Source organism: Paroedura picta, chromosome 10, assembly GCF_049243985.1.
Source record: "Paroedura picta isolate Pp20150507F chromosome 10, Ppicta_v3.0, whole genome shotgun sequence".
Taxonomy (NCBI): Eukaryota; Metazoa; Chordata; class Lepidosauria; order Squamata; family Gekkonidae; genus Paroedura; species Paroedura picta.
Window position 1 is genome coordinate 39,730,542 of NC_135378.1, and position 12,810 is coordinate 39,743,351.

The following is a 12,810-nucleotide window of genomic DNA, read 5'->3' on the forward strand; positions in this document are numbered from 1 at the left end:
TCTGCGGGAGACCCATGTGTGTGTACCCCCATGGAGCCATATGGGAGCCTGCTGTGATGCTCCCATTTGAAGTGTTATTAAATTCTTTGTTTGATTTCTATAGCAGAAACTATGGAGGCAAGGCTGCGTGCCATGGAGGCAAGGGTGACTGCCTTAGAGGCCGAAGTGGCAGAGCTCAAAGGGGAGTTAGAGCAGCAAAGGCAGCAGAGGGAGGCGGAAGAACGTAGGTTATGTTCCCCACTGCCCAACTCTTCTCACACTGTGGCTAAGGCCACCAATAAGTGTATGCATGTAAACTACAAAAATAGGAAAATATGTGTGGCACTAATGTGTACTTTTTCTCCCTCCCCACACAGTTAAGAAGAAGGAGGACGAAGAGGTCTTCCGGCGCAAAGTTAGGGGGACCGTGGGACGGCTGTGCAGGAGAGTGAGGGCGCTGGAAGGGGCTGGGGAGGGGAGCGGTGGGACCTAAGTTTTTATTTCTTTTTGTGTTTTGGGGTGGGGGTGTTGGGGGGTTTCCCAGTTACTTTGCCCATTTTTCTATCCCTGTTAAATATTTGAATTTGTTAAAAAAAGTTGGCTTTCTTGGCGGGTGGGGGTGGTGGTGGGGGGGGTCCAAGTTAAATTCCCTTGTTTTTTTCCCCTGTTGAACTGTTTCTGAAAATAAAATTTTGTTGTAAATTTCCTGAAAAAGACTCCAGTGTGACTCCTTGAACTCGCACACCTTTCACCCCAAACTCCTAAAACACCTTTAACCTTTAAAACACCCTCCAACCTACAACCCACACAACGGTGCCAGAATAGGCACAATCACTAGAGAGGGTACACTGAGACAGAGTCAAAAACATAAACTTTATTGAACAGACAACAGCAAACACAGATAAACAGACAAAATGGCCCAAACTAGGAGGGGGAGAACTTGTCCGCAGGTTTCACGACTCTCTTCCCGAGAACAGTCCTCCTTCTAGTTTGTGTCGCGGCATTCTGAGAGGGGGTGGGTGGGGTGGGTGCTGGAGGTGGTGGGGGGGGGTGGGGTGGGTGCTGGAGGTGGTGGGGGGGGGTGGGTTGGGTGGGGGGGACGTTCACTATAATCTGAGGAGGGGGGGCCGCCTCCATAACCGCGACCGCCCTCTCCATCAGCCTCCTTATCATTCGAACTTCCTCCACGCTTTCGCGTAGCGAGTTGTTCGAATCCCTAAGGATGGCGCGGAATTTTTTGCCCTCCTGGGCCACGAGAGAGAGCATCGCCTGGTCTGCAGCAGCTGCACGCCTGGACTCCTCCTGGCAGTGCTCCAGGATCCTTTCTCCCACACTAGTGAGGACGGAGACGCGCCGCAGCCTGCCGCGTTCCCTGGCCAGCCTCTCCTCAGCCGGGAGAGCGCCCCTGGGTGGTGAGCCAGCTGGCTCGTCGTCTTCAGAAAGGACCTCTGTTGGCATAAAAAAGAGAAAAAGAACTGTTAGTAACAACGAGACAGTCAAAACCCACCCTGGTGCACATGGTGGCCTTTCTTGGTCACATATTGTTAAACCAAGACTCAGAACAATGCCAGGGGAGCACACGGTTATTGTTTGTTTGCCCATGGTGGCCTGTCTTGGTTACATGTTAAACCAAGACTCAGAACAATGCCAGGGGAGCACAAAAATGAAAAGGAAGCACACAGTTATTGCACACAGACATTGTCATGCAGCCATGGCTCAAAAGGAACAGTTCATGCACGCTCACCATCTTGTATGTGTATCCGCCTGCGCAGGGCAGGAGGTCCAGCCACCCCACGCTCCTCCTCCTCCTGTGTCCCGGGTATGAAATCTGAAAAAAGGGAACAAAGAACATGATTAAGGACCAAAGTGTGGCAAAGCAAGCTTCAAACCCTAAAGCAGCAACGTTGAGGGACTATCTTCTGTCTCTTGGCAGTGCTGCTGCCCTGCACAAACAGAAAAGCACAAAGCAGTTAAACCCCCCCCCCCTTATTGCAACTGATACTTACCAACATTTGTGGATGCCCCAGAATCACTGTCCTCTGCTACTGCTGCAGGGGACTCTAGGACCACCGTCCCAGGCATCTGTGTCTCTGTGGACAAGAGCAGAAAATAGTGAAAAAGGAGCAAGCATACAACCTGAACCACACAGCAAGCTCCCAAAGAAGTGGCTAGAGCACTGCAGAAGGCCTATGGCTGAGGCATGCAACAAAACTGTTTGGGTTGTTGTTTAAACACAACCGTTTTAAAAAGCCACCCAAAGCAATCCACAAACATCCAAGCATAGCATGCGTTGCAACGAACACAAGGCATACAATGGTGAAAAAGGAGCAAGCACACAACCTGAACCACACATCAAGGTCCCAAAGTAGTGGCTAGAGCGCTGCAGAAGGCCTATGGCTGAGGCATGCTGCAAAACTGTTTGGGTAGTTGTTTAAACACGACCGTTTTAAAAAGCCACCCAAAGCAATCCACATCCTATCATATTATGCGTAGCAACGAACACACGAGAAAACGATCCCCAAACGTCAGAACACACATTTGCTCAATATAAAAACAATAAAATACAAAATAAAAAGACAATTACTTACCGGAGGCAAGGGGCGTTTGGTCAGGAACCTCCTCCGGCTCCCCAGGAGCGATGGCCATCAGGTCCACCGTGACCAATTCCGCTGGTCGTTGCTGGACGGGGGGTGGAGGCCGAAAGCTGGACGAGGTTCCCTCGCCGGGATCCTCCTCAGCGGGTGGTTCCTCGACCGGGGCAGCCGGCTTCCGAACCACCTTAAGGCTCCTCCCGACGCGCTTCGGCCTGCCGGCTCCTTCCCCGTCTCCGTACAGCTGGCGCTGCTCCTCGAAGTAGGGGCAGGTAACCTTTTCGTTGCCGGAACCCTTATTATGGTTCACGGCACGCATGTACTCTGCCCTCATTGTTTTGGTCTTCGACCGGCATTCAAGGCCGGTCCTGTTGTGGCCCAGGGCACGCATCTTAATGGCCACTTGTTCGAAGACCTCCCTATTCCTGTGGGAGGACTGGAACGCGTCCTGGATTTTCTCCTCCGAGAAAATCCCGATCAGGTCCCTGATCTCCGCGTCCCTCCAAGTTGGGCCACGGCCGGTTGCAGGGACGGACGAGGCTTGAGAAGAGGATTCCATGTTGCTTTCGCTAGTAGCTGAGCAAAATGGTGGTGCGAGGTGCAGGGTGCAACGGATCATATACCTTCCCGCACACAAAGACAAAGGGACTAGCCGGCTCCTGATTGGTAGAGGGCAGTAGGGGACACGCGCATTGGCCACATTAGGTCACATGTCACGTTCAAAACTCCTCGCGCGGGAACAGGATCTGCTCCTAAAGGCCAGATTAGCGCCTTTTGTTTGACTTCTCGCATGCGCTGATTCGTCCACACGCGGGAAGAGCAGTTTGAACATGCAGCGGGAGCCATTTTAGTGAGATGTCCGCCATTACAAAAACGCATGCCGGTGTAAAACCGAGAGCAATTGCAGTGGTACGCGACAGTTCCCCAATAATATTCACCAACCAAAGCATAAATCAATGACATGTAACTGGCGAACGTTCGTTGGCACGCTCAGCGGACAGTTTTTTAAAATGAACGGCGGACGGCGACTCCGCTTGCCGGAGGTCTAGCCGCCGATGGAAGGGGTTGTCCGCACCCAAGCACAACCACGCACCCGGAACCACACAAAGACCCACTACACATAAACCGCCCCTCTTGAAATCACCTCGAATCATATCTATTGAACCCCAGTAATCTAAACAGGAGCCTGCGAGCGGCGAATGTTCGTTGGCACGCTCAGAGGAAAGTTTTTAAAAATGATCCCCGTACGTTGACTCCGCTAGTACTGGCCTACGGTAGACGGGGTTTTAAGCTATGGGCAAATGTTTGGAACGTGACGGTGTGTGCCACTGTGCTTTTGGAAAACTATTGTGGTGTCCGGGCAGAATTTAAGAAAGTGATCGTGCTTGAAAGCCAGTCGCTGTCTCGTTGCCTCGTAGATCCCCGCTCGCTCGGAGAAAAAAGATGGCGGACAGTTCGCCGGAAGTTAGGAGGAAAGGCTCGGGAGGAGGGACTTTGAAGAAACCGCAACAATGGTAACGCACAAGTCTGTGGCGCTACTGTTGCAGATTGGTTGCAGGAGTGTATCGCTATCCGGAGGGTGAATCCAGTTTTCTGGATTCCCCTAGAAGCGCTACAACGAAGCGCTTTTTGCGGGTCGGTTGCAGGACTGTTGCAGATTGTGTACGACGTCGTGGGTTATGGCAAATTTGTAGCGTTTCCAATTGGCAACCATCCTGCTACTTTGAAGCCATGCGTAATGGCCCTCAATGTTTCGATTCTAATGATGCTTACCAGACTTGTTTACTGAAGTATGAGTACATCTTTTTTTCCCCTTCCATGCTTGCCAACAAAAACACCAATTGCAGCTATTGACTGTCCATTGACTATCCCAAAGTGGAAAGTACATACTGATGTTTTCTGATGAATACAGAGATATCTGATGCTGTTGCTGTGTTATTCAGTGTGTACCGGATAAAAAATGGTCTCAACCAGCCTTGTTATCTTTATTGTAGAGTTGTCTTGGCAACCAGAGATAAAGTACAGTACAATACAATGTCCCTGAAAAATAAATGAACTTATTATGCTGATATCATCACATCATGGTACTTTTCAGAAATAGTTCAGTTGAAGTCTTTGCTGTAAGGAGGAGGAATCTGGGAACTGTAGATCTTAGTTCATTTACTTACATGAGTGCTAAAAAACATATGGCAGCCTGTGGAGTTTATTACTGGTTTTTATTTAAAAAATAAAAAGACAGCTCTGTTTTACTAGACAGAAGATGAACACCCAGGAGGTTATTTAAAAACTTTCTGTAGAGATAATGCATATGATGGGCAGGAGAGCTTGATTTTGACTAGAATGCTCCATATTGAAAACTGTCCTAAACAAACAAATGGTAATTTTCAACAATGCTGTAAATATTCATAAGCTCACATTAAAACAAAAAGAAAAAGCACTGTCAGTTTCTTACCTGTGTTCATTTCTGTGTCTCTTTCCTGGACAATTTATACTTCATCATAAATTCCTGATGCACTGCAAGGATATCAACACTGTCCCTAAAGTAACATTTCTCTTTGAAAGGCTGAAACTGAAAGGCCTCCATGGTATTGTAAATCTTAGTTTTCATTTGTAATATAGGAGCCATAAAGAGTATAAAACAGTATTCAAACCTCAGAGAAGACCCATTTTCAATACCAAACAGGATTGTTTTGGCAGTAAAGAAATGTTTAGATGAGAATAGGAACTTTTGAATTCACAAAGGTTTGCTACGGAGGGAACAGTAGAGCATCGGAGCCCTGGGGAACATAGACGATGCAGCAGTAACCAGAAAACTAAGGAGATCCATGAAGATTAATTCCCCAACACCACCATATGTGCCGTGGTAGGATTACAGAAAGTTCAGGACGTTAACATTCCATATGTCAAAATCAAATAGGACACAACTCTGGCATGATTTTCTGAAAGTACTTACTATTCAGAAGTCACAAGTCAAGTTGCTTTTCGCACATAAAAAGCAGTCAAGTTTTGAAATCAGGTTTAATAAGTTGATGGAATTGGGTCATATTAGATTGGGTAATTGGAAAAAGCATCTTTTTACTTTTAAAAGCTATTAGCGCATAATAGAAGGGTCTGTTGAGACATCCAATTCCATGAACGTCTTTTAAAACAATTTCACTTTTTAAAAGCTCATAGAAAAAGTCAGGATAAATAAATCTCTAAATTCTTCAGATCCAACATCCCCATTGAGTGGTAGTTTGTTTGTGGTGAACCTCCTGGGTTTTTATAAGCGCACGGGTGGACCAACTTCAATCCATCAAAGGAAAAGCTAGCAAAATCCCTTTTATAAGATAAGAAATATGCTTATGTTTGTTTAAAGTGTAAGAATATGACTTATGTCAGCCAGGGGAATACTTCTAATAATACAGCAAAAGAAAAGAATGCACTGGCCTTTGTTTTTGTGTGAGCTACAATCACTAATACCATCATATGTCTGGCCTATTTGAAAACTGCTGGAATTTCTCCTGCTCTCCCCCCCTCAAAAAAAAAAAAGAGAATTGGACTAGTGCTTCAAAATAAAACAAATTGGATAGTTTTATTCACATTAGAATGCTCCCCAAGTGTATATGTATATTGACATGACAGTGAACACAAGCCCAGTTCAAAATCAGACCATGAGATGAATTGAGGCCTTTTGCCAGCTCATGCTCCCCCCTTTTTGCTAGCACTGAATTATTTATTTGCATTGATAAAAGCATCAACATTTTTTAAAAGACTCCTATAAATTGGCTTCAGACTTTGTAAAAGTAAGCTATCGATTCTAAATTTTTAAAACTGTGGGGAGCTGACAGGAGGGATCGGAAACTCTGAATTTATACTGAGACAAGCTTGAAATAGTGCTTTTTAAAAAGAAATGGAGCATTAAAATGAAATAACAGCATTAACAGCATAATACTGTATTCTAAATGTACTTGCTCAAGGTGTTATACCTCTGATTGGCCTTTATAGTGGCAAGTGTAGAAGACACACTGACCCTCGAAATCTATACTGGAATAACACTAGTGTGATACCGTTGAGATTGTCATATCTGCACAATGTTGCCATGACACTTCAGGTATAGATGCTGATCTCCAACAGCATCAGGTGTGCATCAGAGGAGGAGCAATATATACATTCTGTGAACAAGCACTTACACCTCACATACAACGTTAGCTGTGAAGCTGGTTTGGTGTGATATTGGACTTCCTATCATTCATTCATGGAATATCACTTTTCCTATTATAAATCATACTAGGGGCAAAGCCCGTTGTCTCCAAGAATACAACGGGCGCTAGAGCTTGGCAGTGGGAAGAGGAAGGGGAGGAATTGTCCAGTCTGTAAGGGCATGGGGTTGTCATGTGTGTTGTGTGGGAGGTTGTGGTGGCATGGTGGCAAATGAGGCCATGGGTGTGGAGATATGGGTGTCAAGAACCTGTGGTGTGGAATGTTCGTTGATTGTGGGAGAGGACTGACCTTTGGGAATTGTGGCATAGTGGTTACAGATGAGCTTTCCAGAGCCAAGTCCTCAGATATGTGAAGGGAAAATCAGACTGGAGACTCTTCTTAGGGGAAGATTACATGGCAACCAATTCCCCCCAGTTCTGCGTCATTTCCCTTCTTGTGTGAATTAGGCCACATTAACCGAAATGCCCCTCTGCCCTAATACACATAGGGTAGTCACAGTACACAGGTGTCCACCCTGTTCCTTCTGTCTCCCATATTTTCACTGTTGGTAAAATGTTATGTGCCCACATGCTTCTTTCATGGTTGCTCCTTAGAAGAACGGATTTTTGTACCCTATTGCTTACTACCCAAAGGAGTCTCAAAGCGGTTGATAAACACCTTTTCCATTTGTCTCTCCACAATAGTCAACCTGTGAGGTATGTAGGGTTGTGAGAGATCTGAGAGAACTGGGAATGGGCCGCAGTGACCCAGCAGGCCTCAGGTGTCTCAAAGCATTTTCCAATCGTCTTCCCCTTCTCTCCCCATAGCAGACTCCCCATGAGGGAGGTGGGGTAGAGAGCCTCACAGGGAAGCTGGCAACCCTAAGAGGAAGACTGTCTGTGCACAGCACTCTTGACCTTAGTAAGGTTTTTAATACTGTTTTTTTATTTGCCAGGCCAAGGTTATTTGCCAGTTACTATTTCAGTTACGATGTGTCTCCAGACATTTACTTGTTCTCTATTTAGTTTCAGGCTGTAAATATTTATTTAGATCTTCCTGCACTTTCCAGACTCACAGGACTGATGCTGGTCTGTCTGTCTGCACCCCAGAATACAAACAGTTGCTGATAAGGGCTGGCCATAACCCATAGGCCAGGAGGGACACTCCTGCACCACTCCCTACCAACTGCAGGCAAAAAAGGCTCATTTGAAGGCTGGACTCTGAGGCATTGTACGATTTTGAAGTCCCACCTCCAAACCTCCAGGAATATTTCCAACCCAGGGGTAGCCAACCTACATGTGTGGCCTGGAGAGCTCCTGGAATTACAGCTCACCTGCAGAATATAAAGATCAGCTCCCCAGGCAGAAAGGGCTACTTTGGACAGGGTTGTGGTAGAGAAGAAACATTTAAGGCTTCCCACACAGGTTGTTGTTGAATTGAAAGAGTTGAGGCCTACTGCACAGGGTTGTTGTGCAGATGAAACAGGAGACAAAAGAGCCAGCTTCCTCTGCAGAATAACGCTGTGCAGTAGCCTCAAATCTGCAGAGAGTTGCAAAGAAGAAAGACAGATGGCTTGGCTGTGTCTAACCCCCGGCCAGAGCCGTATTTTAAGTGAGAAGGGGCTTTTTTGTGGCCTCCCTGTCAGGCAACTGTTTGGCAGAAGGGGAAAGCCCCCCCCCTCAAAAGGAAGGCTCTCAGGCTCCCCTGCTTTGCTCTTGGAAAGGCCTCCCTCCCCTCAGTCAGGGCCTGTCAGAGGCTCCTTCACAGCAGGCCTGAAGGGGGGAGGGGGAGCACTCTGCAGCCTCCTGCCAGCTCTGTCAGGGTTCTGAGGCAATTTGCAGTTGGACTTGACAGTTAGGACAGCCTTGGGGCGAAAAGGGCTGGCACAGCCTATCCAAGCCTCTGTTCTCATCCCCTTGGCAGCCCTACTGACCTCCTCTCCCTTTGGTGGAAAGGGGCAGACTGGCAGCCAGACTGGGCTGGGTGAATGGAATTTTGGTCTGTCCTGGTGAGGGGCCAATAGGAAGGCACTTTGCGCGCCTCCCCATTGGCTGCTTGGCCCTGGATGGACACTCGGAGGGCCCAATCAGGAGCCGCTTTGCGGCTCTGAGTTTTTATCCTGGACAGGGCCCGCCCTAACTCCTCCCCAGGTGGCCTTACTCTTTTATTTAATAGGACCCTGTCCTATTTAAAGATTGGTTAGGAAGCTGGAAGTTTTGATGGAAATTGTGTTATCCACCATATGTAGTGTAATTCTGAATTTGGCTAGCTCCATAAGGATCCCGCATTGCTAACAGAAGATCAAGCAGATGAAGATAAAATGCTATCAGTGACAATTTTTAAAATTATTTTTGATTATTTCAGGGACAATTGTTCTGGAAAACGTTGTTTCTCAATGCAACTGACCAGCCCACGGTGTCCTGTAACTCTGAGATTAGACCATTGCTTTGTGGTCTGTCTGTGCTGAGAATCGTACAGAATAGAGTGGCTTGGCTGATCAGAGATGGGATCATATTACAGGCATTCTCAAACAGCTCTTTGCTTCCAGGCCTAACCCAAGATTCTAGTTTTAACCTCTACAAATTACATGGTTTGAAATCTTGTCTAGGCCAAAGATTATTCACTCCTCTATGAGCCAGCACAGATACTTCCTGAGTTTCCTTCTACCTGTGCTTTGCCCTATAATGATTCTATCTGCTGATACCAGAATTTGGTCTTTTTTTCAAAAGTTCTGGAAGAAGTCAAAAAGTTTCCAGCACTGGCTATGTTCTGGAAGCAAAGTGAAACAGTCTTCTTCAGGTGAGTTTTGGATGGATAGATTTGGAAAAGTCTGTTGTTATGATAATGTTGTTATATGATTTATTATATGTTTCCTAACTGAATGTTGTCCTACTGTAACCTAACTTCAGTAATCATTGTCCCTGCAGGACATAAATGTTTAAATGAATGAAAGAGCCATTTTAAACAGGTTTATTCCATTCTATTCAATTGGCTACTTGTTTGCAACATATATGAGCCTCTTGTGGCGCAGAGTGGTAAAGCAGCGATATGCTGTCTGGAGCTGTCTGCCCATGAGGTTGGGAGTTCGATCCCAGCAGCCGGCTCAAGGTTGACTCAGCCTTCCATCCTTCCGAGGTCGGTAAAATGAGTACCCAGCTTGCTGGGGGGTAAACGGTAATGACTGGGGAAGGCACTGGCAAACCACCCCGTATTGAGTCTGCCATGAAAACGCTAGAGGGCGTCACCCCAAGGGTCAGACATGACTCGGTGCTTGCACAGGGGATACCTTTACCTTTACTTGCAACATATGCGTTTGTGGTATAAAGGGACATGAAATGCTATCTTTAGGCATACCTCCCCCAGGCTCAAATATGTTGTATCCTGGCAGAGCAGTGATAAAAGTATACTTGTGAGTATGTTCTGCCACTATTTGTATTTATCTCCACCTATGTATAGTGATATGATGGTATCATGGATGTTCGGTATTATTTTTGGTTGGTACTGTTTTGGTTCGTTTGCTGTTATGATGACCTAGCTTTGTTTCCTCACTCAGATACAGGGATTTCCCATTTTTCTTTTGAGTAGCCCCTTTATCTATTTTCTTCTTTCCTGAAAATCTGTCCCGCCCTGCCACTTAATTGTATTTTACTGGCTCAGCACAGGAACTTGAGGGAAGAGATGTTCACCTCTTAAACTTCTGAAAATGGCACCGGAGAGGCTTTAGAAAATTTCAAATGCAAGATATTTTATTCAACACAGTGGGGGAAAGGTCAAGTAAAAATTGGGGTAAAATGTCTGGAGGTGAACCAAATATAACTGAGGTAACTTTTAAAAATCACAAACTCCATTTCCTATTCTTCTAGCAGATTAATGTTTTAAAGCTTTTTGGAAAGTTTTTGACATGAGAGGCTTTTGTTTCAGTATTTATTTATCACATGGCATGTGTGTAATATAGTCAGGAGATCTGAAGATTGCCTGGTTGTCAGGCAAGAGACATTCAGAGGTGGTTTGCTATTGCCCAATCCCACCTCACAATCCTGGCATTCCTTGGAGGTCACCCTTTCCAGGTTCTGCTTAGCTTCTAAGATCTGATGGGACTGGGCTTCCTTTGTAAATTGAAATTCTGGTGTGATCCTATATGCCTCCCTTTTTATAGAGGTTCAGGTCACAAGAGTAGCATGGCTGGTATTCTTCTACTGTGCCAAACCAGACTATTAGCACTGTACTTGGCCCTGGAACACCTAGCCACAGTGGTTCATGTGATGGTCACCTCTAGACTGGACTTCTGCAACTCATTCTATGTAGGCCTACCCTTATCACTGACCTAGAAACCATAATTGGTCCAAAATGCAGTGGCCAGGGTTCTCAGAGAAACATTTTGGGGGGGCTCACATTCAGCGCGTACGCCATGGGTACTAGTTGAATCCCAGATCAGGCTTAAATTCTTGGTAATGGCCTTCAAGGACATACACAGTTTGGGTCCAGCTTACCTGAGAGACCGCCTCACTGCCTATGCCCCTCAAAGAGCACTATGCTCGGTCAATGCCAATTGGCTACTGATCCCTGGCCCCAAGGAAGCATGTTTGGCATCAACCAGAGCCAGGTAATTTTCTATCCTGGAACCCACCTGGTGGAAGGAACTCCCAGAAGATATCTAAGCCCTGTCAGATCTAAAACAGTTCCACAGGGCCTGCAAAATGTACCTCTTCCACGAGGGAGTTGGTTGAGGTCAGCAACAACATCTACCGGGCTCCAGAATCCCTTCCCATTCAGACAAACTGCAAGGTTGCAGGCATAATGTTAACTGTTGAAAATGTTTACTATTGCTAACATTATAGTTATTGTTATTGTTAAGGATGATTCATTGTTAATGTACTGTTACCGAGTTTATATTGTACTTAGTTTAAATGACTCTTCAGGTTTTAGAAGGCAGGGATATCTTGCCAAGAACCCAAATTCAAACTCTGAGCACACCAGGGATCACTCCACTCTTTAGAGAAAACTCCCTTTCAACTTCCTATAACCAGAAGATATATCCCTTTTCTGGCCCAAATGGAGTCTTCACTGATCCATCCACTCCTCCTTGCCAACCTTCCCAGTCTGAAGTTCTCTTCAGTTTATAAGTCTGTCTGCTCCACTGACAGCCTGTTACTCAAGGCTCTTTGGCTCTCACAGTCCCTTTCATATTTATACAGCAATTATGAGCCCTTAAAGGACAGATGGTGTACACATTTTTACTTAATTTGCAGGCATGTTTTTCTGTTTCAGGATCTTAACTATATAGTGCCGATGTTACTCTTAGATTATCTACTACCAGCCTAACTGGACTAATTGCCTTCATTTGGCTTACTGGAACTGACATTGTTGCTAATAATTTTTAGTTCAGAAGCAAAACTATGAAAAAATGATATCTCCAGGGTTCATTTTAGTTTTAGAAATATAAAAGTTTTGAGATCACAGGACTACAAATGAAAATTTAACGAAAAATAAAAGGTTTTGTTATCCAGCATTGGGAAATATGACAAAACATATAGAAATACTGAAACAAGCAATAGATACTTAGATGTTCCAATGTAGCATGGAATAATATCCATATAATCTGCAAGGTATCTGTAAAAGACGAACAGTAGAATAGGAAATAGCATTAGACTATTTGGGAAAGACTTGGCAAGATAAACTAACAAACCAGGAGATTAAAATGCTAAAATGGCTATAAAACTGCCATGCACTGTTCAACATGGGAACAGTTTAATTTGTTTCATTTATTTCCTCATATTAAGTAAGGACCAAGCTATTACCTTGGAGTTCCATGACTGGATCCTCTGATGTCTAATTTAGTTGCAAAAAGCAGCTGCAGAAGGGACAATATGGAACCATAGGTAAAACTCCATGTAATCTTTTGAACTATCTCCCCAACAAAGAATGTCTAGACTGGGGAGGCAGAACTATTAATTCAAATGATATGGCTTTAGACATTAAAGAAGCAAATAATGTATATGCAGTATAGACAGTGGGCAATGCTATCAATGACTGCTTAAAGAGCCATCTGTTCTGATAA

The 12,810-nt window shown here is 45.3% G+C and overlaps 1 protein-coding gene across 1 annotated transcript; it reads right to left on the reverse strand.

Moving 5' to 3' along the window:
• Positions 1–833: 833 nt before the first annotated feature.
• On the reverse strand, positions 834–3,761 carry LOC143820006 (uncharacterized). The gene is made up of 4 exons (XM_077302361.1): positions 2,568–3,761; positions 1,986–2,069; positions 1,724–1,807; positions 834–1,427 (listed from the first exon to the last, which is right to left on the reverse strand). The coding sequence occupies exons 1-4, from the start codon at positions 3,187–3,189 to the stop codon at positions 904–906; spliced, it is 1,314 nt and encodes a 437-aa protein (XP_077158476.1). The 5' UTR covers positions 3,190–3,761; the 3' UTR covers positions 834–903.
• Between the last annotated feature and the right edge of the window lie 9,049 nt (positions 3,762–12,810).